Below are 23,912 nucleotides of genomic sequence, written 5' to 3'. Positions count from 1 at the left end.
TCCACGGGGGACACATATTTCATGCAATTTCAGCCAAAGTGAAAATTTCAATTTTGGCTCCAAATATCAGGTCCGGCCCTTACGTTCTGGGCTCAATGTGGTAAAACCCGAAACAGAGGTTTTAGCCCTCAGACTTGATTCAGGATGCATTTTTCTCACCTGGGGTGGCATGGGCTTCCACGGGGGACACATATTTCATGCAATTTCAGCCAAAGTGAAAATTTCAATTTTGGCTCCAAATTTCAGGTCCGGCCCTTACGTTCTGGGCTCAATGTGGTAAAACCCGAAACAGAGGTTTTAGCCCTCAAACTTGATTCAGGATGCATTTTTCTCACCTGGGGTGGCATGGGCTTCCACGGGGGACACATATTTCATGCAATTTCAGCCAAAGTGAAAATTTCAATTTTGGCTCCAAATTTCAGGTCCGGCCCTTACGTTCTGGGCTCAATGTGGTAAAACCCGAAACAGAGGTTTTAGCCCTCAAACTTGATTCAGGATGCATTTTTCTCACCTGGGGTGGCATGGGCTTCCATGGGGGACACATATTTCATGCAATTTCAGCCAAAGTGAAAATTTCAATTTTGGCTCCAAATTTCATGTCCGGACCTTACGTTCTGGGCTCAATGTGGTAAAACCTGAAACAGAGGTTTTAGCACTCAGACTTGATTCAGGATGCATTTTTCTCACCTGGGGTGGCATGGGCTTCCACGGGGGACACTTTATTCATGCAATTCCAGCCAAAGTGAAAATTTCAATTTTGGCTTCAAATTTCAGGTCCGGCCCTTACGTTCTGGGCTCAATGTGATAAAACCCGAAACAGAGGTTTTAGCCCTCAAACTTGATTCAGGATGCATTTTTCTCACCTGGGGTGGCATGGGCTTCCACGGGGGACACATAATTCATGCAATTTCAGCCAAAGTGAAAATTTCAATTTTGGCTCCAAATTTCAGGTCTGGCCCTCACGTTCTGGGCTCAATGTGGTAAAACCCGAAACAGAGGTTTTAGCTCTCAGACTTGATTCAGGATGCATTTTTCTCACCTGGGATGGCATGGGCTTCCACGGGGGACACATAATTCATGCAATTTCAGCCAAAGTGAAAATTTCAATTTTGGCTCCAAATTTCATGTCCGGCCCTTACGTTCTGGGCTCAATGTGATAAAACCCGAAACAGAGGTTTTAGCCCTCAAACTTGATTCAGGATGCATTTTTCTCACCTGGGATGGCATGGGCTTCCACGGGGGACACATATTTCATGCAATTTCAGCCAAAGTGAAAATTTCAATTTTGGCTCCAAATTTCAGGTCCGGCCCTTACGTTCTGAGCTGAATTAATCAAGGATTCAATTGATTATATGGGTTTACTTGAATGTTCTTTTTCACTATTTTCAAAAATATATTTCAGCAAGTTAGGATTTTTTTGACAAGTTTATAACCATTTTTTGACTTCTCAGGTTAGTTCGGGCCATGGTTACTGTTTTTTCCTTTAAAATAAGGACATTGTGAAGGAGATTTTATTTAGGGCTTTGTCAAGACCATTTTGAATGGGGTGGCCCGACCAGGGCACAAATTCATGCAGGGATGACAGGACATATTCACAAACATCGTGTGGCGAGGGCAAGAGGGCTGGGGCATGCACACTGCATGCCTGGGAGTTTCACACAGGAAAATATTCAGATACAACCTTAAGGCATTCAGGTCCGTTCCACAAAGGAGATCATGAGACGTGGTTCTTATAGAAATCCCAAAATACTTTATTTTCAAAGGTTATTCAAATTCATTTCTCTTAAAAGACTCTCACTCATGCAAAGGGCAGAAAAGGGGGCCTGGCAGGGCTAGAGCTTACCAGTGGGAGGACTGGGGATCACAAGGAGGAGGAGAACCTCATAAGGGGAGCACCCGGGTCTGTGACACACCCACACACACACTCACTAGTGAAGGGAAAAAAGAAAACTCAAAACCACAGGATCCACGGCGCACAGGGAAGGGACACCACCACCAGAACACCAGAACCACCACCATATAGCTCCAGTCCTGTAGGGAGAGGGAAACTCAGTGGGGTTGGACACAAATCAAAATATACAATCCCCAAAAAATTAAAAATAGAAATATTTAACTAAGGCCACATGTGGCAGGAAAACAAAGTATTTGAAGAAATGATTAACCCAAAATTAAGCCTGTGAAAATAGCAGAACTCAACTTGCCAAAAATAACAACTATTAAACAAGACAATTTACCAAAATTGTATTGCAAACAAAAATCCCAGTCTAAAAAAACAAGAGAATTTTAATTGTAATTAATCGCAAGTTGATAACTTAACAAACAAACGAAAAATAAATCAAACAAAAGGGAAATTAAGGAAATAAAACCTAATGTTAAATCAGGCTGTAACAGTAACAGAAAATTACGGTGGGCCAACCCTGCTACGTGTAAACATTTAAAATGAACGCAGGCCTATCAGATGACAGCACATACACAATTTCCAAAGGCTACACTAAATATCTGTAGCTGAGCCGCACCATGCAGAGCACCACTGAGCCGAGCGCAGCTAAGCAAAGCGGAGTAATGCCGGGTGAAGCGAAACAAGAAGTGTTCACAGCAAAAGTAACTTGGTTTTTACTTGCCTGTTTTGGGCTACATTTTATCTTCCTTGAGGATTTATCTTTCATTCTTGTGGATCAATGTCGTTTTGTGTTACGGACTTAAGAGGATCAGAAAAAACAGGATTAAAGGAATTTAAAATAGTGTGAAGAATGACAGCTTGTATTTTTTCGTTAGATGGGAACTTTTTCATGATTTTTGGTTTATGAACATTGAGATTATTGTTTTATTTTGGTTGTGATTTATTTTTGAACTGGGAATATGCACGGGCTGCGCAGGGGTTTAATTTATTGAATAAAAGATTAACGTTGAGTCCGGCTCCTGGGTATTTTTCTTTAGGATTATAGAACACACATACACACACACACATACACACTCTGCAAATGCGCAAATGGGCGCTCCTTACCACAACAGAATTTAAGTATATTTCGAAACTGTAAAAGTTTGATGTTATGGATAAATCAATATTATCTCCTTTGTAAATTGCTTCCTGCCTGTCAATCTGCTCGTGACTGATTAGATGGTGATTTTACATTATGTTCATGCCATGCTTTAAAGTGAAGTTGAACAAGAGCAAGCAGCTGCCGCTGTGAAGAAGTCCTCTGTGCAGCTCCTTTAAATGTCACGTGACAAGCGGCCAAGGCGGCTAAAGTATTTAGCCTCTGTCCACTTTCTCGGGCGGGCTTGCCGCATTTGCCTCTTTTGGTGTGAACGCATAGTAAGGCAGGCACAGCAAGACAAAAGCCAAGATAAGGCGAAATACAGCAAAGCAAAGCAGCAGTGTTTCAATCGTTCCCACGATCCAGCAGTCTTTAATGGCACACCAGATCACATGCAGGAACGCGGACAGAAGAGCGGCCTGCTCATGTAGCTTAGCCACAAAACCCAGCCGGAGTATTACCGTAGGCAATTTTTTTTTCCCTAGGATGAAATCGCCTCATTTCCCTCGGAGACCGGTGGTGGCGCATGTAATGCACTCGACGTCAAATCAGCAGCATTACACAGAAGAAGAGGAGACTTTGCAGGAACCAATCACATGGGTTGGGGGCGTGGATTTCTCGATTTCATCCTAGGGAAAAAAATCTCACGCACCGGTACGGCTTGAGGGCAGAAGTGAGGCGACCAAGGAATGGACTGACCCCAGAACCAGAGAGAGAGAACGACCAGCGGGATAGTGCCTGACTATATAGAGTCGCCGCATGCGCTGATAGGCTAATGAGCAGAGGCAAGAAACAGTCACACAGGAGCAGAGGTGAGAAAGCACCTCCTGCTACAATGGGCTAAATCCTCTAGTCTTAAGTTCAAAAAGAACAATTGTGCAAAGGAAAAATTAGAGTTGCCTCCAGTCCACAGAAGACTGCAGCAAGCTCCTACATATTAACAGTGTCTCTATGCAACATTATGCCAGTCTACAAGAGTTGGCTTATATAATAGACTAATCCCTTTCTCACACACCTGTCCTATGAAAGAGGTGTGTAAATTATTGTTCTGCAGTTTAAATACTAAATAAATGTTAGACATTTGAGTGGGAAGACAAAGGTAACAACCTGTTTGAATACAATTTCCTGAAGACAATTTTAATCCTGCCTTTGATAGAGAAAATAGCTGATCCCCCCCAGAGGTTTTCTGTCTGAAGTGACTAAAAGCGTATATCGTTATTCTTTCTAAATTACTCCAGGGGTCATGAGCAAGAAACCAAAAAGACTAGTGTCACACTTTTCACCTGCATTGCTTCTTTCAAGATTTTAAAATTTTGATCAATCACTTTTGATTCCAAAATGATTTATACTCTGTACTTCATGTTTTACTCCTCAGAATTAGTTTTCCCATTAAAAAAATGGGACAAAGGGATGATATACCCCCACCCATCAACCTATATCTGTTCTCACCTATTCTAAAAATATGATATTTAAAATAATAGAAGTTAAAACAAATTAACAGCCTGATTAACATCTCTGCACTTGGGGTGGGTAGCCATTGAGTCATTCAGCATCATGAAGGTTTTTTTAATGCATGTGAACCTTAAAGGACAGTCATCAATCATGACACCCAGATTTCAGGCTGAGTTTGTGGGCACAAGATGATTGGGATCAAGCAGGAGAAAATAACCATGTTAATCTAACATAACTGACTGGGTTGTTTTAAATATATAAATAAATATTAAATTTAATTTTGTGTGTGTGTGTGTGTGTGTGTATATATATATATATATATTAATACACACCAGATAAACACAAATATGTTTTGATACGCGTATGTAATCTGGGCGCGCTCGTCTGTGCGTGTGTCTGTGTATAAAACAATTCAACCACTAGTTGGCGATAGTGCACCTCAAGCTGGTTGCCAACTACCAATATATCAAATAGAAGAAGAAAAAGCACTCACCCGATTTGAAATGGGTAGAAAGGAAACTGTGGTGATCACAAGACTGAGGATAGGGCACTGTACTTTAAATCATGGGCTGGCAGTGATTGGTAAACATCCTGATGGAAAATGCACCTGTGGAGAGGTAGAAACTGTAACTCATGCTCTAACAGCATGCAACAACTATGACTCAGAGAGATCAATCATGTATGCATTCCTGGAAGCATCTGGCATTAAAGACAGATCGTTGAAGTCACTCCTCAGCTGGGAACATCATGAGTCGGCAGAAGCCCTCATTAACTTTCTTTACTCAACCGGACTGTATGGAAGAATTTGAAGCGCTGATAAGCCTGCGCTAAAAGACCAGTGGAGGGCAGCAATACGCCTTTGCCGCGTCTACACTGCCGGAAATTAACAAAGAAGAAGAAGAAGAAGAAGCACTTACCCGGATGAACAGCTTCCACTCGTTCTTTCTGTGAACAGCTCACCACGAGTGTGGCGTCCGTTCCTGGCTCACCGCTGTTCGTCTGAATTTCTCCCGAATAAGTCGGTCAGGAATAATCACAATGGTATGTACTAATGAAGTATAAAATATTATTCATCTTTATTATCTTTTTTTGTATTATATTCGTGAAAAAGTGCTCTTAGTCGTTTAAAATTTAGTGGTCGGCTAGCTCGTTTAGCATTTGTCGCGTTGGGTCGACGTCCAACCTCGGAGCTCTCACCCACCACAGACAGATTAAAGTCACAAACTGGAGTCTGGCAGAATCCAAATCTAGTTTACTCACAGTGAGGTTATTAATGCTTATTTCAAAGTTTTGTTTAATCTTAACAATTTATTTTAATTGGAAATTACCGGAATACTGTTTGCATTGCATGCGTGTAACTGGTTAACAAATTATTCTTTGACGTAAGCATAAATCCGTGTTAACTTACTTTGACTAGAGTTAAGATATACGTTTGACATATGCGGGATAAAAAATGAAGCTTAATATGTCTATGTAAAAAGTTCTAGACCAAATGTCTTCATTGTGTTTTGAACGGATTTCCTCTTTAAATTAAATGTTAATAACTAATATGTACTCCAAGGAAACTGTTTTGTGAACTTAAGGACATGTTTTGGCCATAATCATCCCTTAATCATTGAGTAACAAAACAGATAAATTGAAGTTCAGCCATTAAGAATACGTTGTACATTGAAATGTACTTAAGATAAGTTTGTTTGTTCATATGTTAAGAACCTCAAAATGCTGTTAAAAAATAAAAACAGTACCATCAGCATTTGCCACAAAGTCTTTGTTTCCATGATTTTAGGAAACCATAAAAACACTTTAAGAATACTCTTTGTTCCTAAATCATTTGCAGGCCTTCAAAATTTTAGCCCTTAAACTTCCTTTACTGTTTACACTGTAAAAAAAAAAAAAAATCTCAGGTGTCTTATCTCAACGCTCGATAACATTTTGGTTCTCCTCACCTGCAGGCTTTCAAAGACACTGGTAAGGCACCTGTTGAAACCGAGGTCGCCATCCACCGCATCCGCATCACTCTCACCAGCCGCAACGTCAAGTCTCTGGAGAAAGGTGTGTCACCAGCTTAACTTAAGGCTGAGGATGAGACAGATCTGAGCTATGAGGATAAAGTTCATACCTGATGCACCCTGTTGACCATATACGCTATTCTGAGCTGCAGCTTTCACAAAGCCATGCAGAGAATTCTTGTTTTTTGGTCTTTAAGTTGGTTTTTGTGTTCCCCAGTGTGTGCTGATCTGATCCGTGGGGCCAAGGAGAAAAACCTGAAGGTCAAGGGACCTGTCCGTATGCCAACCAAGGTAATGATATAAATAGACCTGTGCAACAAGTATTCAGGTTAGCTGGTGTAATCTCAGAGAAGCAGACACACAAGGGAGTTGAAGAGTGAACTATGAAATATCTACACCTGTATTGAAAACAAAGGTGTGTGGATGCTGAGAAGCCTTTTTGATTTAGATTTGGGGGATTTTCACATTGGTCTGGCCTTAACCTGTGATTTACTCCTCCCCCTGCAGACTCTGCGTATCACCACCAGGAAGACTCCCTGTGGTGAAGGATCCAAAACCTGGGATCGCTTCCAGATGAGGATCCACAAGCGCCTGATCGATCTGCACAGCCCATCTGAGATCGTCAAGCAGATCACCTCCATTAGCATTGAGCCTGGTGTAGAAGTGGAGGTCACCATTGCAGATGCATAAACAACACAAATGAACCAATAAAGAGAAAAATAAGGAAACGTATGCTGTGTGTTGGCTCATGTCCTTTATTTTACAGCATAAATAAAAGGCATAACTTATAATATAAAGAAGGTAATGATGTGGAAAACATCCTAGTCCCACTCACTGAGCTAGAAATTATCTCATCTGAAAAAAAAACTAACAGAAGTACAGAAAATTTATTTGGGTGTAGCTACAGAATTATGCCACCTGTAGATTCATCCTGCCAAGTCAAGTCCACAAAATTACATCAACTCATTGCACATTAAAAAAAAAAAAACTTTTCCAGACCTCTAAAATACTGATTTTGGCTCAAGAACCCTGAAAATCTGGCATTGGTGTCTCAGATTATCAGAATGATTCACAAGAATAATCATTAAAACATATTTAGGTTTCAGAAATTTTTTACTTCTGCAAAGTTCGATCTATACTCAACACAAGATTGGGGCTCTTCACCATGAGGCTATTATTGGCCAACATGTTTAAAACCCCCAAAATGCAATGTTTAAGCATGAGCCTAGAAGTCCATTTCTGACTTTCTTAAATTGCTGGTGAAACATATTTTTTATGTTTGGGTCAGGGTTCTTTTTAATGTTTTTAAAACTAGTTTAGAAGTGCCTGTGAGTCAGAAATCATGGCATGTTATTGAACATGTAAATGAAAGACACCTAAAGGGGGGGAATAATTTTAAACATGACTGCTTGTTGTCCTTTATCTAGAGCAGATTATGCTGAAAATTACTCTTTGGGGAAATATATATGGTGTGAGTCTCTATCATGCTACGATCTCTTTACTATTCATTAACCTGTGGTGATTATGAGTGCAGCCCATGTGGATCTTTTCTGTATCTCTTTAATCTGACATGTGCATTAAGATTAGAGCACTATTATGATGAGAACACCTGAAATTTTAAAAGCTACAATGTAATATTCATACCGCAACTCATTGGTGTGTTTGTCTTAACCCAGACTAAACAACTCTACCATAAACCATCAAACTGATTTCAGGACACAGACCACTCATGTGTTTCCTGATCAAACCTGAAGCTGAACTGTTCTCAGCTCAGTGACCTCTGATCAGAGTCTGAAGCTGTGCGCTTTGATTTGTTTGACTTCACACCTGATCTCACTTAAACCTGATGAAGAGCTCTGTGATGGTTTCAGTGGGAGAACATCAGCAGGTCCGCACGGTACTCAAACTAAAGACAAAACATCCTTGAAACTGTCTGTTTTTTTTTTTTGTTTTTTTTTAAATAGGGGCTGGTTAAGTTTTAGGTGGGAACTTTTGTATGAAGACATCGGCACATGAATTAAGGGACACTTAGGAGCTGAAGATGAGTGAAGTTATTGATCTGACCCATGAAAGAGACAATATGGAGATTGTGGACATGGATATTACGTGTAATGATCCTTCCTTCAGCTCCTCATCCCAACAGGTAAAGCTTTTTTTTTCTTTAGCTGAATGTTTTTAAACTTACTACTTAATGACCCATTTTGGGTTTACTGAAAGGCTTTGGTGTAGATATTTGTCATAAGACCAATGACTAAAAGAAAAAAAAAGTCAGTTCACTGACTTGAAGACTAATTTTTAGTCAGTGTGTTTAGATCCTATTTTGGTTGATCTGACTTTTTGGTGGCTTGATGGTTGGTCTCTGCAGGCTGAAGCTCCAGATGTTGCAGAGCAGCAGACCATGAGGGTTTACCTCAGAGTCAGGCCTTTCTCCAAGGAGGAGCTGTCTGAAAACAAGGAACAGGTACAGAACTGGATGGGTCATAAAGGCTTGATAGCATACCACGAGCATCAAGTGTTTTTAAAACCTTAAAAATACACAAATGGTCCACAGGTGCTACAGAGGGAGCCTGCTTCTTTAAAAATTTGAATAATCAAGTTTATTCTCTAGATTTTTCAAACTCCCTGCTGTCCAAAGCCCAGAGGTGTCTGTTTTTATTTGCAAAGCTTACTCTGTTTTTAAGCAGCAACAAACAAAAAGCTCTATCTGAATTAGTTTCTCTCCTTGTTGCATTGCAATGAATTTTAGTGATCGTACTTGTTACTGTAAAGCGTAATTTTCCTATAATTTGCTCTTTTGGATCGTGTGAATTTTTAAATAATGTCTTTTTATGAGCCCAACATACTGTAAGCGACGTGGGTGTAGGTGTAGGAATAAATCAGTCCAAACACGTTCTGGGTCTTTCTCATAACTTTTAGTTAGCTTCTCCAACGTACCGAACCAACCCAAAAGAGCAAGGCTGTGTCCGAAATGGCATACTAACATACTACATAGTACATGGTCGTTGTGTATATACTGTATACTACATACTAAAAGTATGATTAGAGTGCCAACCGTTTACACCGTAGTATACTACTCGATTTCCCATGATGCATTTCAAAACCTCCGACGACAAAAATTGGAAGCACACATAAGTCTATGGAAGCACACCAGGCTATCAAATATCTCTGTTGATTCGCCACATTTGAAAGTTTTAAGAACATTTTATGCGAGAAAGTCATCACGTAGAAAACCAAAATGTGGTCATTTGGGCCACAAAACGCACGGATACAAATTTAATTTCGACATTTCGGACATTCTGTTAAGAGCGCCAATATGCTATCGAAGAAACTTCCGGTTCGCTCCAAAACAAGAGCCCAATTTACAAAAGCGTTAAAGAACTTAAAGGAGATAAACGGGTGCTTTTATTTTGAAAACGGGATAGTGGATGATTTTTAGCTAACACCAGTCTCAAGACGGATTCATCACTCTTCAAAAAGTGAAAAAAATGTTTACTGCTCGCAGACACCGAAGACGATCCGTCCGTCGCCTCAGGCACTTTATTTCTTTGTACTTACGTTTAGGTTTCCCTGTAGAGCTAAGTCCATTTTAGTTGCTTCTCATCTTGTCATCTCATTCTGTATTTACGTTTATAAATACGGGGTTCGCAATGCATTATGGGGCGTGTCAGTACGACTAGTATGCCCACCTCCCATACTTAAAATTTTTACCGATATAGTATACATCCGGGTATTTCTCGCGCACACAATCTTTTCATACTATTTAATGTGAACGCACTACATACTATTTTTGACGTCATACTTAGTATGAGTAGTACGTTAGTATGCCATTTCGGACACAGCCCAAGTCTGCCCTCTCTCCCTCACTGCTCTTCTTCTCCTCTTCTCCCTAAACCCCCTCCAGTCTCCACAGCGCCCACTAGAGGGTCAGATTATAAACATGTTATTAACATTACTGTTAGCCTTTACAAACGTCATTTGAAACAACACATTTCAGTTTTCTCTAAATAAAGAGGGAACATAATGAACATGTTTCTAACTTAAACTTTCTTTAGTATCCACTTTTTGACTATTACAATACTATTGTGCGCCCCCTAGTGTTGGGATTTCGGGTCGCCCGCTTTTGATTCATCATATCCGTGCTATATTGCGTGAAATTAAGTCCGTTTTCCACGATAAAGGGTTATTTATTCTTGTGGTATATCTGTGAGGGCTTCTATATTTAATATGAAACATTTCTGTTGCGAGATGAGTTTTCTGCAGTTGAATTTTTCAGCTCAACAGGTCATGATTTATTAGCTTCAACACTCCATGTTGTAGCAATGCTAGCACACGGTTAGTTCGACTTGCTAAGTATGTTGAAACATTTTGATGAGCTTGCAGCGATAAAAGTTGCCGTTAGAAACCAAGTCTGTCTTTATCAGATAAAATAACTTTGAAATGGAGCTTAAAATCAATGTTTATGTCGAATTGAGAAAACTAGCAAGAGCCTCCTGAACATCTATTTATAATTCGCACATACTGTTAAAAATTGTCACCTCTGCTAAAAAGTGTATTTTAGTTGCCTTTATTTTTAGATAAGGTAATAATATTTTGAGATGTTTGCTACAGCCATCATATTTTATACCAGTTCCTTTCTATTATAAATCTGCAGTAAAAGGGAAAGAAAATAAAACGGCACTCCTCTACTCTTCCATCTTGGATTTTAAAGCACCTTGCTTTTTATTTTTTCCAGTTTCACATACATTTATTGCTACATTCAGTTTGTCACCACGTTTTGCTTAACACCAAAAAACTTTCTCTTATTTATTTATTTTTCTTTGTCCAAGGCAATTTATTCATTGTTACTTCTTTTTCAGGGCTGTGTAGTGATTGAAAACAGCCAGACTGTTACCCTGAACGCACCAAAAGGTTCTGCCACCTTGAAGAGCAGCGAGAGAGGCATCGGCATGTCGATCCACAAATTCTCCTTTTCTCAGGTCAGAGACCTCTGAGACCGTTGTGCTGTTTACCTGGATGTTTCTCCTAACACAGAAGAATATCCTCTTGTTTCATTTCAGGTTTTTGGTCCAGAGACGAGCCAGTCTGAGCTGTTTGAAAACACTGTCAAAGGTCAAATATCTGATTTCTTGGATGGAGAAAATGCTCTGATATTCAGCTATGGAGTCACAAACGCTGGGAAAACCTACACTATCCAAGGTGAAGATGCAAACAGCAGTGTTTCAGTAATGCCTCTTAACTTCCTGCACGTACAAGTGTGCTTAAAATCTTTCAGGAAGTCAAAAAGAGCCAGGGATCCTCCTTCGAGTGCTGGACGCCACCTTTCACCACATCAGCGGGCGTCAGTATGAAGCGATGGACCTGAAACCTCACCTCAGGAATGACGCAAAACAACTGGACACTGAGCAGGTCAAGCAGGAGAGGAGCACTAAAGCTGCTGTGTTCGCTTTAGCCAAAGATGTGAGAGAACTTCACTTTCCTCTCTGAATGTTCAGACACCATAAGAATACAGATGAAATCACAGCTAAACCGTTTCCTTAGATAAAACTTAAATGCAGTATTTCTCTGCTTCAATCCAGGATTCTGATTCGCTCAGAGTCAGCAGCGGACCAGAGTCTTTATCCTGCTGCAGTCCAGCTCTGTCAACCTCTGCTTTGTGCTATAACCAGTCAGGTAGTCCAAATCAAGCTGATAGTTTCCTTTATATTGTTCTGAATGTTGAGTAGAGCTTTTTTTCACAAGTAAAAACAATTGTAACCAGATAGGTGACATGATCCATTTTTCCTCCGGTATCTCTTCTTTACATCTCTACCTTTTCCTCTGTGTATTCATCTTTAGTATCAGCAAGCAACCAATCAGACTGCACCCTGTTCGCCTTGTGGGTTGCATTCTTTGAAGTCTACAACGAATGTGTGTATGACCTGCTTCAGCCTTCACTGTGTTCAAAATCTAAGAAACGTGCTTCTTTGAGAGTGTGTGACGATGGCGCTGGAAATGCTTACGTTAAAGGTAAGAGCCTCACTTTATCCCCTGCAGAGTTCGAGAATCATCAGAGCTTTAAAGCCATAAATAAGTATGGATCATATAATGTTTGATTGTGCTTTTTAGATCTGAGATGGATTAACATCCAGACTCTGAGCGAAGCCAGCAGACTGCTTCAGTTTGGAAACAGGAACAGAAGTGCAGCAGCCACAAAGATGAACCAGTCATCCAGCAGGAGGTAGAGGGATGTTTCATTGCACATTTACTTTGAATCTGTTCATTTACTGTTCAAAACTCCCCACTGCTCTCCTCCCCACAGCCACAGCATTTTCACCATAAAGTTACTGAAGATCGACGGCAGCACAGTCAAAAGGAGCTCAGAGTACGTATTGCACTATAGCGTTACCTTTATCTGAGCAGATCCAGACTCACGTTGAACATCTGGAGTGAGTGGACCACCTAATTTTTATTAAAAATAAAACCGAGAATAAATCAGAGATTAAATAAACTGTTCAACAACCTTCAGACAACTGGTTACAGAGGGAGAGCAGCTCCTGTAGAGGGCAAATTGTAAATAATTGTATTTGCTGCCTGAAATTTAAACTTTCTAATCTCCAGCTTCATAAAAAGAATGTAAACACAGATATCCCCTGTCATAAAGTGAATTCTGTTTCAGGTTTTCTCTGTGCGACCTGGCCGGCTCAGAAAGATGCAACAGAACTAAAACATTTGGCGAGAGACTGAAGGAGGCAGGGAACATCAACAACTCCTTGCTCATCCTGGGGAAATGCATCACGGCGCTCCGAAACAATCAGACTGACAGGTACAGGTAGCAAGATATGTTGACGTGTCTGTCACCCTCTACAGATGTTCATGAAACCTGCTTCTTGTTCTGCTTCCTCTGTCTCACCAGGATGAAGAGCAGCTACATTCCCTTCAGAGAGAGTAAACTCACCAAGCTGTTCCAGGCGGTTTTCTGCGGTAAAGGACGAGCTTCAATGATCGTCAACATCAACCAGTGTGCCTCCACTTACGACGAGACGCTGCACGTGATGAAGTTCTCTGCAGTCGCCAAGCAGGTCAGTCTGAGTGTATGGTGGCCACAGAGCACCTGAAGCAGCTCCCTCTCACCTTCTAACGCACCTCTATCGTCTGCAGGTGATTCAGGTGATCCCAGACAAACACCTGGAGTCTCTGGCTCCCTGTTTGGTTGGCAGAGATGGGAAATCTCTGGTGAAGAACGGGATGATTGACAGCCAGGCCCTGGAGAGCTACCTGTCTGAGGACGAGCTGCTGGATGAGGAGGATGAGGCTGACATGACAGTGCTGCCTCAGCAGGTAGACTTTAGTTAATAGGTCCAAATCAGACTATTTTATGATTCTCTCAGGTTGTACATTAAAAATCCCTCGGATTCAGTCAGCTTTGATCTTTAGTCTCTGAGGTTAGAGAGTCAAAAGTCAAGCTTTGTCAGGTCTGGCCTCAAGAGGAGAAGGAAACTACTTTTTCAATGTTTGTTTGTTTGTTAAATGGAGGTGGATCATTATTTCTGATGCATTCAGGAAGTCAAGAAATCTAACCACTGACAGTCTTTAGTGACTCAGTATCAAGCAGATTTGTGTCTTAGTGTAAATGTTTGTTCTAGGACAGATTGTTAGCTGCTCTTCATGCAGATATCTGGTACATAACACTCAAACACAGGGGTTCCCAAAATTTACTATTGCCAAGGCCCCCCAAATAACATTTGCTTCTGGGTGGAGACCCCCTTTGGAAACCAACAGACTATGCTACAAAATATAAAAAGAAATGTCACCTTTAAGAATGTACTTCTAAACTTTTATTCACTTTTCAATAATTATAACATTTGTTAAGAATAAGAGAATATAAAAAAATGCCAGCAAAAGTCAGACTCACAAGTAGGTTATTACAAAAGAGAGTTTGGCATTTCAGGGCTCTGTCAGCCAATGTGGGATACTCCTTTCTTATTTGTAGTCAGTAGTTAGACAGGGAAAGAGCCTCAAAGCTCAGTTCATTTTTTTGGATAGCTTATTAACAGGTTCAAACCACCAGGTCAGCATGGATCATGATATTGTCATGTCACTGCAGCTGTCACCTGAGGTGTGGTCAGGTACAATCAAAAACTTAAGGATCCGACAATTACGGCACTTTACGAGTTACATGTTCAGGACAAATTGTTATAAAAAAAAACCCAACCAGTTTCTATTTTTTCCTTTTCCTCCAATTTTCTGAGGCCACCCTAGTGCCTCCTGGCAGCCCCCACTTTTAAAACCACTGCTCTAACATCAGCATGTTGGTGCATGGTTGTTTGAGGAACCACTGCATTTAAATACTCATTCACAGCGCTTTCTATAGTCTGCTGCTTTGATTTTTCTAAATCTTCTCCAGTCAATGTTTACTTCCAACTCTTCCAGGACCTTGTAGGTATGATTGAGAGTCTAAAGACAAAACTTTTGGCTGAGCGGAGAAAAAATCTAGTTCAGGAGATGGAGATCCGCAAGGAAATGGGAGACGCCATGTTACAGCAGATCATGGAGAGTGAAGAACTGCGGAGGTAACTTCAACTTTAAGTTTGCATTACAAAGGAAGAAACCACTTCAATGATAGATTCCATTTTTGTTATTTTGTTTTGAAATTTGGTTAACCTTCTGCAATCATATCTCAAAGTAAATGTGGTTTAAATGTGAACTTTAGTCAAGAGATTGAAAAGCTGAAGGAGAGCTACCAGGAGAAGCTGGAGAACACGTTTGAGATGTACAAAGACGCAATCAAAGAGCACGCCTACCAGAGCGCCATGAACAACCTGGAGGATGACTACGTACCTCTGGATGAGTTCATCGCTGAGCAAGAGAAAGTAGAGGTTTGTCGTTCAGTCTGCTGTGAAGGGATCAGGAATAACAGACAGCCTCAGATACTATAACCTCAGATGTCTCGGGTCAGGGCTGTGTTCGTCCTGTTTTCACTGTATGATTAATGTTGAGGTACTTTGAAGCAACAAACTGTCATTTTAAATCTATCATCCCCTGTTTCTACCACTGAGCTTTACGTTTTATTAATTACTGTGTAGACCCTGAAACGTAAAGTGTCTGAGCTTGAGACCTTGGTGTCAACTGACAGAGGAGTCTGTGCAGCTTCCCCAGTGGGCCCTTCACGCCAAACTCAAACACAGACTGTGACAGATTCAGCAGGTTTGCACTATGTGGGCTGTTTTCTGTTCATTGCCATATGATTTGTAAAATTTTGCGCTTTTCTCACCAAACCAACATCTCACTGCGTCCTGACAGCAGATGAACGATGCAATCGACTGTACAGAGAAAAATGTGCCATGGAGACAATGTGTGAGGATAAACAACAGGTAACGAGCACAGAATAAGAATCCTCTATCAGTCACACCTGCGTTATCACATGCTTAGATTTCTGTCCACATTTGGTTCAGTTGATTCTGTGTCTGGAGAGACGGCTGATGGAGCTCAACGGCACTCTGCAGAAGGTCAGAGATGGATTCCTGGAGAAATCTGCAGACCTGGAGGCTCTGCAGAGAAAGGCTGATGATCAGGTGAAAAATAAATAGATTAATACCCAAACACATTTGACTGTATCTATGCACAGTGAAGGAAGTTATTGTGTCCTGCAGTTTGACCGTGCACCTCGTTTTTCTTCCAGGCCAAATCTTTGGAGGATGTCCTGCGGCAGAACGCCGAGAAAGACCGTGAGATTTCTTCACTGAAAGCTGAACTCTCAAAGCTCTCCCAGAAGTCTCCTGTGCAACCAAAGACCAAACGCAGCCTGCTGGCAAACATCAGGGAGGCTGTGACTTCTCCTCGCAAGACAACGACCAGCCGAACGCTCAGGAAGACGCTCAAGACCCCACATCAGTGAAAACTGGGCATCATGAGGGCTTCTTTAAAGTTTTAACTACAAACTGTGCAGTCAATTAGTCTGTATTTATATTTTATTTTACTCAGCTGGATTTTTGAAATATTTTATGTGTTTTCTTTTAATAAAATCTATGGTGTGGAAACTTTTGAGGCATTTGTCCTTTTGAAACATTGTTTCTGTTCACCATTGCTTCAAGGTCATGTGGCCACAACGCACTCAGATATTGTCTCTTTTCTCGTGCAATGCTTTCCCGCTGTATACAAATTCACCACTATACAAAGTCACGCTCCAAAAGCACTGAACCTCAAATCAACCTGGTCAAATGAGGCCGTCCATTATCTGGAGCCTGAGGGGAAAACCACAAAAGGCCCCAATGGCACAAAGAAATCACGTGTAACGTTTCCTTTTCCTTAAGTGCATTACTATTCACAGTTTGCTTATTAGACTTGGTTATAAAATTCAAAGGTTTTCATCAGATGTAAGAGTATTTCCACTTTAATGATGACACTGTTTTGTGTTTTGTCAACCAGTGGAGAGAGTGTGCAGTGTTGCTGCAGAGTGCAGCCTCCTCCCAGTTATGGGTCATTGTGGCAGAGACAGCCAGCTGCTCATCTCTCTCTGGTCTCAGTGATACTTAATGAGATTAGCTGTTGGTGAAAGCCTGCGTCAGTCCAAAGGGGTCAATCACAGGATTAGCACCTTGCTTAAGACTTACATCAGTTTATTACACTTTTTCCTCCTCACTTTCTCCACATTTCTGGCTCTTTGTGTGATGTTTTTCAGCCCTTGAAGCATGTTCACCTGTGATTCTGCTTCAGTCTGTGGAGAGAGGCTTTCTGATGCAGCATGTCGCTCTGGGACTGAGTCTGTCTCTACCTTCAGCTACTGAATGAAGCATCTTCCAGGGGACGAAGAGGAGCAGGGGCAGGCGGAGAAGTGAAGTGGTGAGAATCTGGTCTACTGTGAGTCTGAGACTCTGGACCGGTCCTCCTCATGCCGCTGGTAAACAACAAGGTGGGCGATGGATGCACGGTCGGCACGGAGAAGGCTTTGGCTGATGGAAAAGCTCTGGTGGATTCTCTGGTGAAGGTGAGCTGCTGCAAGTTTTGACTGGCTCTATCCATGTTGTAGCTTTTTAACAAGAAAACAACTGCAAAAAAATATATTGACATCATGTGACATGAGACCTTTTCCTCATACCTGTGCCCTGGTGTCCTAGTTTGACAGTTGGGAGGAGGTAAATATGGCAGTGTGTTTCTTATGTAGTCAGATTGTAACTGCAAAGTATCCCCAAATGATAAACAGCACTCAAAAAATTGTACTCACATTATGACTGTTCTAGAAAACAATAACAAACTTTATGTGCTGCTGAGCTTTGCTGTTAAAAAGTTTCTCTTGAAGAAGGTCTTTGCTGGTTGTCAAGTGATGTTTCTTGAATTTTCCCCTTATTCCGCTTCTTTTGCAAATTTGTGTCCTTCACAGAAGAGTTTACAAAGTTTGATTCAAAGAAAAACATATATATTTTTTATTTTCAGCTGTAATGACTAAACCATCATATCTAATAATTTTTTAGGAATTTGGTGGTGTTATTCCTCAGACCAAACCAAAACAGGACACAACAGCATATTTTCCCCCTGCAGCTGAAAAAGCACTCTGACTGAAAAGATTTCTTTGCTTCACTGCATCTGTATAACCCTCTACTGTCTATGTTAAAGGTGCAGACTTTATTCTGCATTACAGGCCTGTTTTCTGTAGTTTGACCCACAATTCTTTGCAGTATTTTCACTCTAAACAGCGTGTAGTTAGTCTATTTATAGGCATAGTCTTTACATGGGAGGGTAAAACAAAAGCAAAAAAGCTGTACCCACCATCAAATAATCTCTGTTCAGTGTGCATGAGCAACACAAAATGAGACATTTTCTGTATAAAAAGTCTATATAGGAAAATGATTGATAAATATGACTCAGACAAACCAAAGCTAATTAAAAGCAAAGGTTACACGCATGTTCATAGACAACATCAAGAAAAAGGAGCGTATATAAAGTTTGATCATTGTTTTTAGGTAAATGTGATTTTCCATTTTCTAAAGCTCTGATTGTACAAGATTCTTGGGCTTATCTAGGAAAAGATCATTCATGATTAGATATTAAATTCATAAATACACAATGTTTTCATAAAAACTATACCTGTCAATCCGTTTGTATTTAGCTAACACTCAATACATAACTGAACCTTTCCAGATATTGTTTCAGGTTGTTTTTCATGATATGTGGTTATTTGTCATATCTGTTTAGCATAACATTCAACTTAAAAAAACACTTTCTACAGCTTTGATGTGGTTTTAGTATTTCTTCAACCACTGAATCCATGAAAATGTAGGCCCAATACAAAAAACGCAACTGCTGCTCCACTGAAGGTCTGTGCTCTACATATGCATTATCTAGCTGAATCAAAACCATCCCTCCATCCAGTCCTTTCATAGGTCTCCTCAGAACCACTCTGTTGTCAGAATCAGTAGTCTATCATGATACAGATCATTTGGCTCAGATCAGCTCTCAATGGCTCTCTGTTCCCTTTTTGTTTTGTGTTAAATCAAACATTGCATCACTCACAGATTTTCATAATGTTAGTGTTAAAGCATCCATATCATATCATTCCTCTGAACACTGATTGCCTTTTCCCTGCATCTGATTGGCTGTGTGGACAGTGAACAGAGTTAGGGAGTGGCCAGAGGTGACCATCTCAAAATCCCAAACCATGATTTTTCTTTTAGTCTCATCTGATATGGCACCTGTACTGAAATCAGTACTACTGATTGTTTTTTTCAAGCAGCAACCTACCCCCTAGGTCAGGAGTTCCCAAAATTTTTAGCCAGCAGCCCCAAAATAGCCAGAGACCAGCTGGTCTCTGCTGTGGGAGTGCACTGACAGACCATGATTCAAGATGGCTAAGGCTTCAGATGCTAAATTTGGCTGATATGTATAAAACTTTAAAATCTAAATGCACGTTGCTCCGTTTCCTCAATTATGTGCCTCCACTGATACTGTCATTATCCTGGTTTAGTCACATCAGGGATCTTTAACAAAGAAACATGTCTGAAGGATTAAACATTTTCTCTTTAGGTGTGTCACAACCTCAACTCTGTGCACCATGGTGCTACTCCTCATTGGTTGTCCACCTCTTTGTATTTCAGTTTTGAACATTTTCTTCACTTGGCACTTTGATTTAACATCTCTTTAAGTCCACAAAGAATGAAGTTCATCTGAATGATCTAGATGTTTTCAGCCTGAGTTATCTTTTTAAAGTTTAATCAACCTGTGTTTGAGTTCTATTGTATAAGAAGTTTAAGTAGATGTGTTTAGTGAAGATAACTCTCCCACGTTTGTGGTCATTACCTATTGGCCACCTTTACAGAAACCTATTTTAAAGTTTGCCTGAAAAATGATGTTTTGTTAATGTCATGCACTCTGATTATAGAGAGTGATGTAACATCTGTGTGTGAAAAAGAATCGTCCTCCTCTGTAACAAAAAAACCTCTCTGTAGACGTCATTCTTTGACACTTTTATAATAACAATATTAGCCTGTCAAAGACAAACACAAGAACTTAAAGATGCCAGAAACATCATTTATTGCGCTTCAAGGAGTGTCTTTTATTGTACAAGGGAAACTTGATCAGAGACATGCTTTATATGTGAATATGCACAGACTGAAAACCTGGGGTTGTCACATTTTTGGAAATATGCAGATTCTGCTTCCAGTCTGTAAATGGAAAAGTATCCATGTCTAAGTTTTAGAAGCGCAGCAGCTCCCAGGCGACTTATTGTTCATTAGGTAATCTCCTCCCTGACATACATTGACGTCAAGGACACTGGAACACATAATGGCCATATTAACTCTAAGCAGCTCGACATGTGTCTCAGTTCTCAGCACTTGGCTTCAGGTGCTCTGTGCTCTTTATGAGCACAGCTAACTCTTCCTCTCCTCCGTCTTCTAACACAGGTAGTGGCGTGTTACCATCACCTGGCCTCGTGTGTTGGTGGCTCCACAGACAGTTTGCAGCTTCGGGATGAGCTGAGACAAACACGAGAGAAGGCCCAAAAGTTGGCTGTGGACATCTGCAGTCACCTGACCTCACACCTCAGGAACAAGAGCCTCCCAGAGGAGCAGCGGAAGGAGATGGAGCTCCTCTGGGTGGCCTTCTCCTCCAGCCTGGAACTCCTCCATGTTGACATGTGCAAGGTGTTCAACATGGGAGACACTTTCTGTCTGGCCAACACAAAAAACCTGGTGAAGACCGGCTTACAAGGTGACTTACTCAGACTAACAGCAATGAGATGGTATTATGGTGGTCATTTGAGTTTTGACCTCTTTAAATCGACTTAAAACAACAGACTTTAGTGGGATCTACACTCCGTTAAATGAAATGCTCCTAAAGCAGAGGAACTTAATGGAGCTAAATGTTTTCTTATTTTCTGGGACCTCTGACTGTAAATCAGTTGCTCTCCAGTGAAAGCACGTGTTCTTTAACAATGAAAAGACAAAATGTGACTTTAAAAAATAAAATAACACCACAATGAGTTTTATGTGGGTTAGAGGGGAGTTAAAGCTTTATTCTGGTGTCTCTCTCAGATACCGCAGGAGATGATGTGCATGTTAAAGTGCCACTTCTCTGCACAATTGCTGCTATCTAAAATCTCAATACAGCTATAAACAGGGCAAACCAAAGCCATCTCCACAGTCTGTCTCTCTGTCTGCCTGTCTGGTAACAGTGGAATTAAAGGGCACTTATTGACTGGCCTAAGCTACAACCTCCAGAGCCGAGTGATAAAGCGTAACTGCAGTTTCTGTGGTGTCCATTTTTCTAACCAGGCTTTGAACATGTTCATTTCTGCTGTAATTTTGCCTTTTTGAATGGCTGAGTATGTGGTTTCTAGTGTTTCTGCTGCTGGCCTCAAGTTCACACTGAAGGAACTGCAGTTATGAGCACTTGCAGCTTGGAAAACAGCCCATCTCTATGTGTCCTTTGATGCTTTTCATTACAGAGCTTTACTGCCAACCACTGGTCCTGCATTTCTGGAATTTTTTGGGAACCAAGTAGAAGCGATCCTACTCACAACTTTGTCCCATAAATTTGCAAAGGAAGGACTTCTTTCATTTTTTAATGTGGCTGCTCTTGTTAAACAAGCCTAGAGGTTATCTCCATGTTTGGTACTTTATAGCTTTATAAACTTAAAGCTTGTGAAAAAGCTTTAATCAGATAATATTAAAGTAGTCTGAGATGTGTATTGAGGGGAGGGTTACAAAAAATGATTTTTCTCTTATGATTATTGTTGCCTTTCTGTTATTTTCACTTCCCTCACCAATATAAATAGATGATTTCTTCATCACTTGTCTGTTGTGTTAGTTACTCTATTTATGTGTCAATAAAAAAACACATTGAACCCGTGGAACTGACTCAAGAAGTCTTTACAATAATTTAATGATTCTCGTTTTTCCAGGAGGTGGCAGTGAGGTTGCAGCTCGGGCTCTCAGCCTGCCAGACCTGAACCAGGCTCAGACCTCCTCCCTCCCTGCAGGTCTGGAGATCCAAGAGCGCAGCACCATGGAGAAGGAGATCAGCCGAATAGATCACATGATCGACGACATGGAGATGAAGGTGAACGTGCTGCGCTGGATGGTGGAACCTCGTGGGCCCAAACAGGTGGACCAGCTAAGCGGCTCAGACAGCATGTCACTGGCTCTGATGTCTGTGGACGAGGAGCAGCCTGAGCAGCGGTCTCTGTGTCAGCGCAGCCCCATCTTTGTGCTCTTACTGCTGCTGGTGGTGGTTTTAGTGGCAGCTTCACTGTCTGTCAGTATTGTTCTTTTTTCCTGAGCAAAGCCTCCAAACACTCAACCCACTGTGTTCTGTAAAACTATTCATAAAAGAACGAAGAAATAAATAGTTTACCCTGCAACAAACTATTTGCATAATCATTCAAGAACAGTTTTGAGTTTGATTCAACAGTGAAATGAGATTTAGTGCAAAGGGTTGACTATTTTATGCTGAAATGTAAGCTAGCTAATTACTGTAATTGTATCCCCCAGAAAAAAAGGTTTATTGTGTCAAAAATGAATCTTTGTACTGTTCAGGATTAAAGAAGCCTTCAGATGTGTTGGCTTCCCATGCCATGGACTATTCAAATTCCCAGACTATCAAGGATGTTGGCTTTGAACTGTGAGTTGATAACAAGCTGGGTGCTCCCTCTCCTGTTTAGAGTGGAGGACACAGCCATTCATGATTCAGATTTATTAGACCACAGAACAGTTTTTCACTTCCCTTCAGTCCATCTGAAGCAAGCTCAGGTCCAAAGAGGTCTATGATGTCTCTGGTTTTCCAAAGTTGCAAGAAAAAATATGTGATCCCTTTGGAATTACCTGGATGTCTGACAAACTGAAAATGTCTTCCGTGCAACATCTAAGTCACAACACTAGACAAACATAAACTGCTTAACCCAATACCACAAAAACATTTCATGTTTTGTACGCGCAATGTTAAGATTTCACAGTGCAGGGAAGGAAAAGTCTATGAACCTTTGGATTAAGTAACTGGTTGACCCTCCATTGGCACCAATAACCTGAACCACTACACCAGACATTTCCTGGAGTTGCCGATCAGACCTGCAAAAGAAGAATTTTCGACCATCCCTCTTTACAAAACTGTTGCAATTAAACAATACTCTTAGGACGTCTTTTTGAATATTTTTAGCCTGATTTTTTTTTCAACTTAAAAGCCTCGACTTTCCCATTGTTCTTTCATGACGTTCTTATCTATTCTGTGAATCATTAGGAGAAAACTTGTCACATTTGTTCCCTGTTGCCATCCAGAGGTCATAGGTGCTAAAGCTTTGTAACTAATAAGATTTAATAAGAATATACTAATAGTAACTTTCTTAATGAACCTTTTCTGTATATAAACTCTGTCATAGAAAGCTGACCTTGCTATGTATTCTAAATAAATGAACCTTGACATGAGGCTGTTTTGTTGACACTGGTGAGTGTGTTTTTAGACTGTGGTAGGAAGCAGGAGAGAACCAAAGCATCTACAAGGAAAACACAGAGAGGCTCCTTCTCAGCCAGGGTATCAAACCAGGAACCTTCTTGATAGGAGGCAACAGTTCTAACAAACCTCTGCAGAACTCAAGATTCTCAAACTATGCAATGAGAGAGATGTATAGCAGAGAAAAAGTCAGATGGAAGGGTGAAATTCTTCAAAAATGTACTTATTGCATATGAATCTTTTATCACATAATTCTGACTTGAATCTGTTTTTCTTTAACATTAAAGTTCTTTTAACTTATCCCAGTGTTTTAAATTTTTATCACTTTTTCATGAATAATCGTATTTTAATGACTAAAAACTGGTTGTATTTATCTTATCTGTCAGGAATCATTGATTATATTCTTTCAACTGCAGAAATGGAATTAATCATGTGAAACCATCGTTTTAACATCAGGTTAAACCTCTGGGAAATGTCAACATTGAGCAACATGACAGAA

The 23,912-nt window shown here is 40.6% G+C and overlaps 3 protein-coding genes and 1 non-coding gene across 5 annotated transcripts; all 4 read left to right on the top strand.

Annotated features, from left to right (window-relative positions):
• Positions 1-5,373: 5,373 nt before the first annotated feature.
• Positions 5,374-7,231, top strand: rps20 (ribosomal protein S20). Its single transcript, XM_074693891.1, has 4 exons — positions 5,374-5,531; positions 6,443-6,542; positions 6,717-6,790; positions 7,007-7,231. The coding sequence occupies exons 1-4, from the start codon at positions 5,529-5,531 to the stop codon at positions 7,187-7,189; spliced, it is 360 nt and encodes a 119-aa protein (XP_074549992.1). The 5' UTR covers positions 5,374-5,528; the 3' UTR covers positions 7,190-7,231.
• On the top strand, positions 6,585-6,653 carry LOC141807876 (small nucleolar RNA U54). The gene has a single exon (XR_012599873.1). It is a non-coding gene; the product is annotated as a small nucleolar RNA U54 (small nucleolar RNA).
• Positions 7,232-8,299: 1,068 nt separating the features above from the next.
• On the top strand, positions 8,300-16,494 carry LOC141807715 (kinesin-like protein KIF20A). 2 transcript variants are annotated; one of them, XM_074693890.1, is made up of 18 exons: positions 8,300-8,642; positions 8,865-8,960; positions 11,356-11,475; positions 11,557-11,695; positions 11,772-11,956; positions 12,076-12,169; positions 12,335-12,505; positions 12,605-12,716; positions 12,798-12,860; positions 13,155-13,301; positions 13,392-13,557; positions 13,637-13,816; positions 14,909-15,048; positions 15,189-15,354; positions 15,562-15,682; positions 15,782-15,849; positions 15,931-16,050; positions 16,158-16,494. In XM_074693890.1, exons 1-18 carry the CDS (start codon positions 8,541-8,543, stop codon positions 16,371-16,373), a joined length of 2,406 nt encoding a protein of 801 aa, XP_074549991.1. In that variant the 5' UTR covers positions 8,300-8,540; the 3' UTR covers positions 16,374-16,494. The 2 variants fall into 2 exon arrangements, with proteins under 2 accessions (XP_074549991.1, XP_074549990.1); XM_074693889.1 differs by having other exon boundaries at positions 8,301-8,642; positions 15,779-15,849.
• A 690-nt stretch (positions 16,495-17,184) lies between these two features.
• rgs9bp (regulator of G protein signaling 9 binding protein) lies at positions 17,185-22,249 on the top strand. Its single transcript, XM_074693938.1, has 3 exons — positions 17,185-17,462; positions 20,374-20,680; positions 21,873-22,249. Exons 1-3 carry the CDS (start codon positions 17,367-17,369, stop codon positions 22,247-22,249), a joined length of 780 nt encoding a protein of 259 aa, XP_074550039.1. The 5' UTR covers positions 17,185-17,366.
• Positions 22,250-23,912: the final 1,663 nt, after the last annotated feature.

This window comes from Halichoeres trimaculatus, unplaced genomic scaffold (genome assembly GCF_033239565.1).
Source record: "Halichoeres trimaculatus isolate MK-OKI-2021-1 unplaced genomic scaffold, fHalTri1.1 fHalTri1_scaffold_18, whole genome shotgun sequence".
NCBI lineage: Eukaryota > Metazoa > Chordata > Actinopteri > Labriformes > Labridae > Halichoeres > Halichoeres trimaculatus.
This window is presented reverse-complemented; position numbering and strand designations above follow the sequence as displayed.

Bases quoted from the DNA above. Each gene is read 5' to 3' on its own strand.
- rps20 (XM_074693891.1), top strand. The intron at 6,543-6,716 runs GTGTGTCACCAG...TGTGTTCCCCAG, and splicing joins CGTCAAGTCTCTGGAGAAAG to TGTGTGCTGATCTGATCCGT. The intron at 6,791-7,006 runs GTAATGATATAA...CTCCCCCTGCAG, and splicing joins CTGTCCGTATGCCAACCAAG to ACTCTGCGTATCACCACCAG.
- LOC141807715 (XM_074693889.1), top strand. From the start codon at position 8,541: ATGAGTGAAGTTATTGATCTGACCCATGAAAGAGACAATATGGAGATT. The intron at 11,957-12,075 runs GTGAGAGAACTT...GCTTCAATCCAG, and splicing joins TGTTCGCTTTAGCCAAAGAT to GATTCTGATTCGCTCAGAGT. The intron at 15,683-15,778 runs GTTTGCACTATG...GCGTCCTGACAG, and splicing joins GACTGTGACAGATTCAGCAG to CAGATGAACGATGCAATCGA.
- rgs9bp (XM_074693938.1), top strand. From the start codon at position 17,367: ATGCCGCTGGTAAACAACAAGGTGGGCGATGGATGCACGGTCGGCACG. The intron at 17,463-20,373 runs GTGAGCTGCTGC...CTTCTAACACAG, and splicing joins TGGTGGATTCTCTGGTGAAG to GTAGTGGCGTGTTACCATCA. The intron at 20,681-21,872 runs GTGACTTACTCA...TCGTTTTTCCAG, and splicing joins GGTGAAGACCGGCTTACAAG to GAGGTGGCAGTGAGGTTGCA.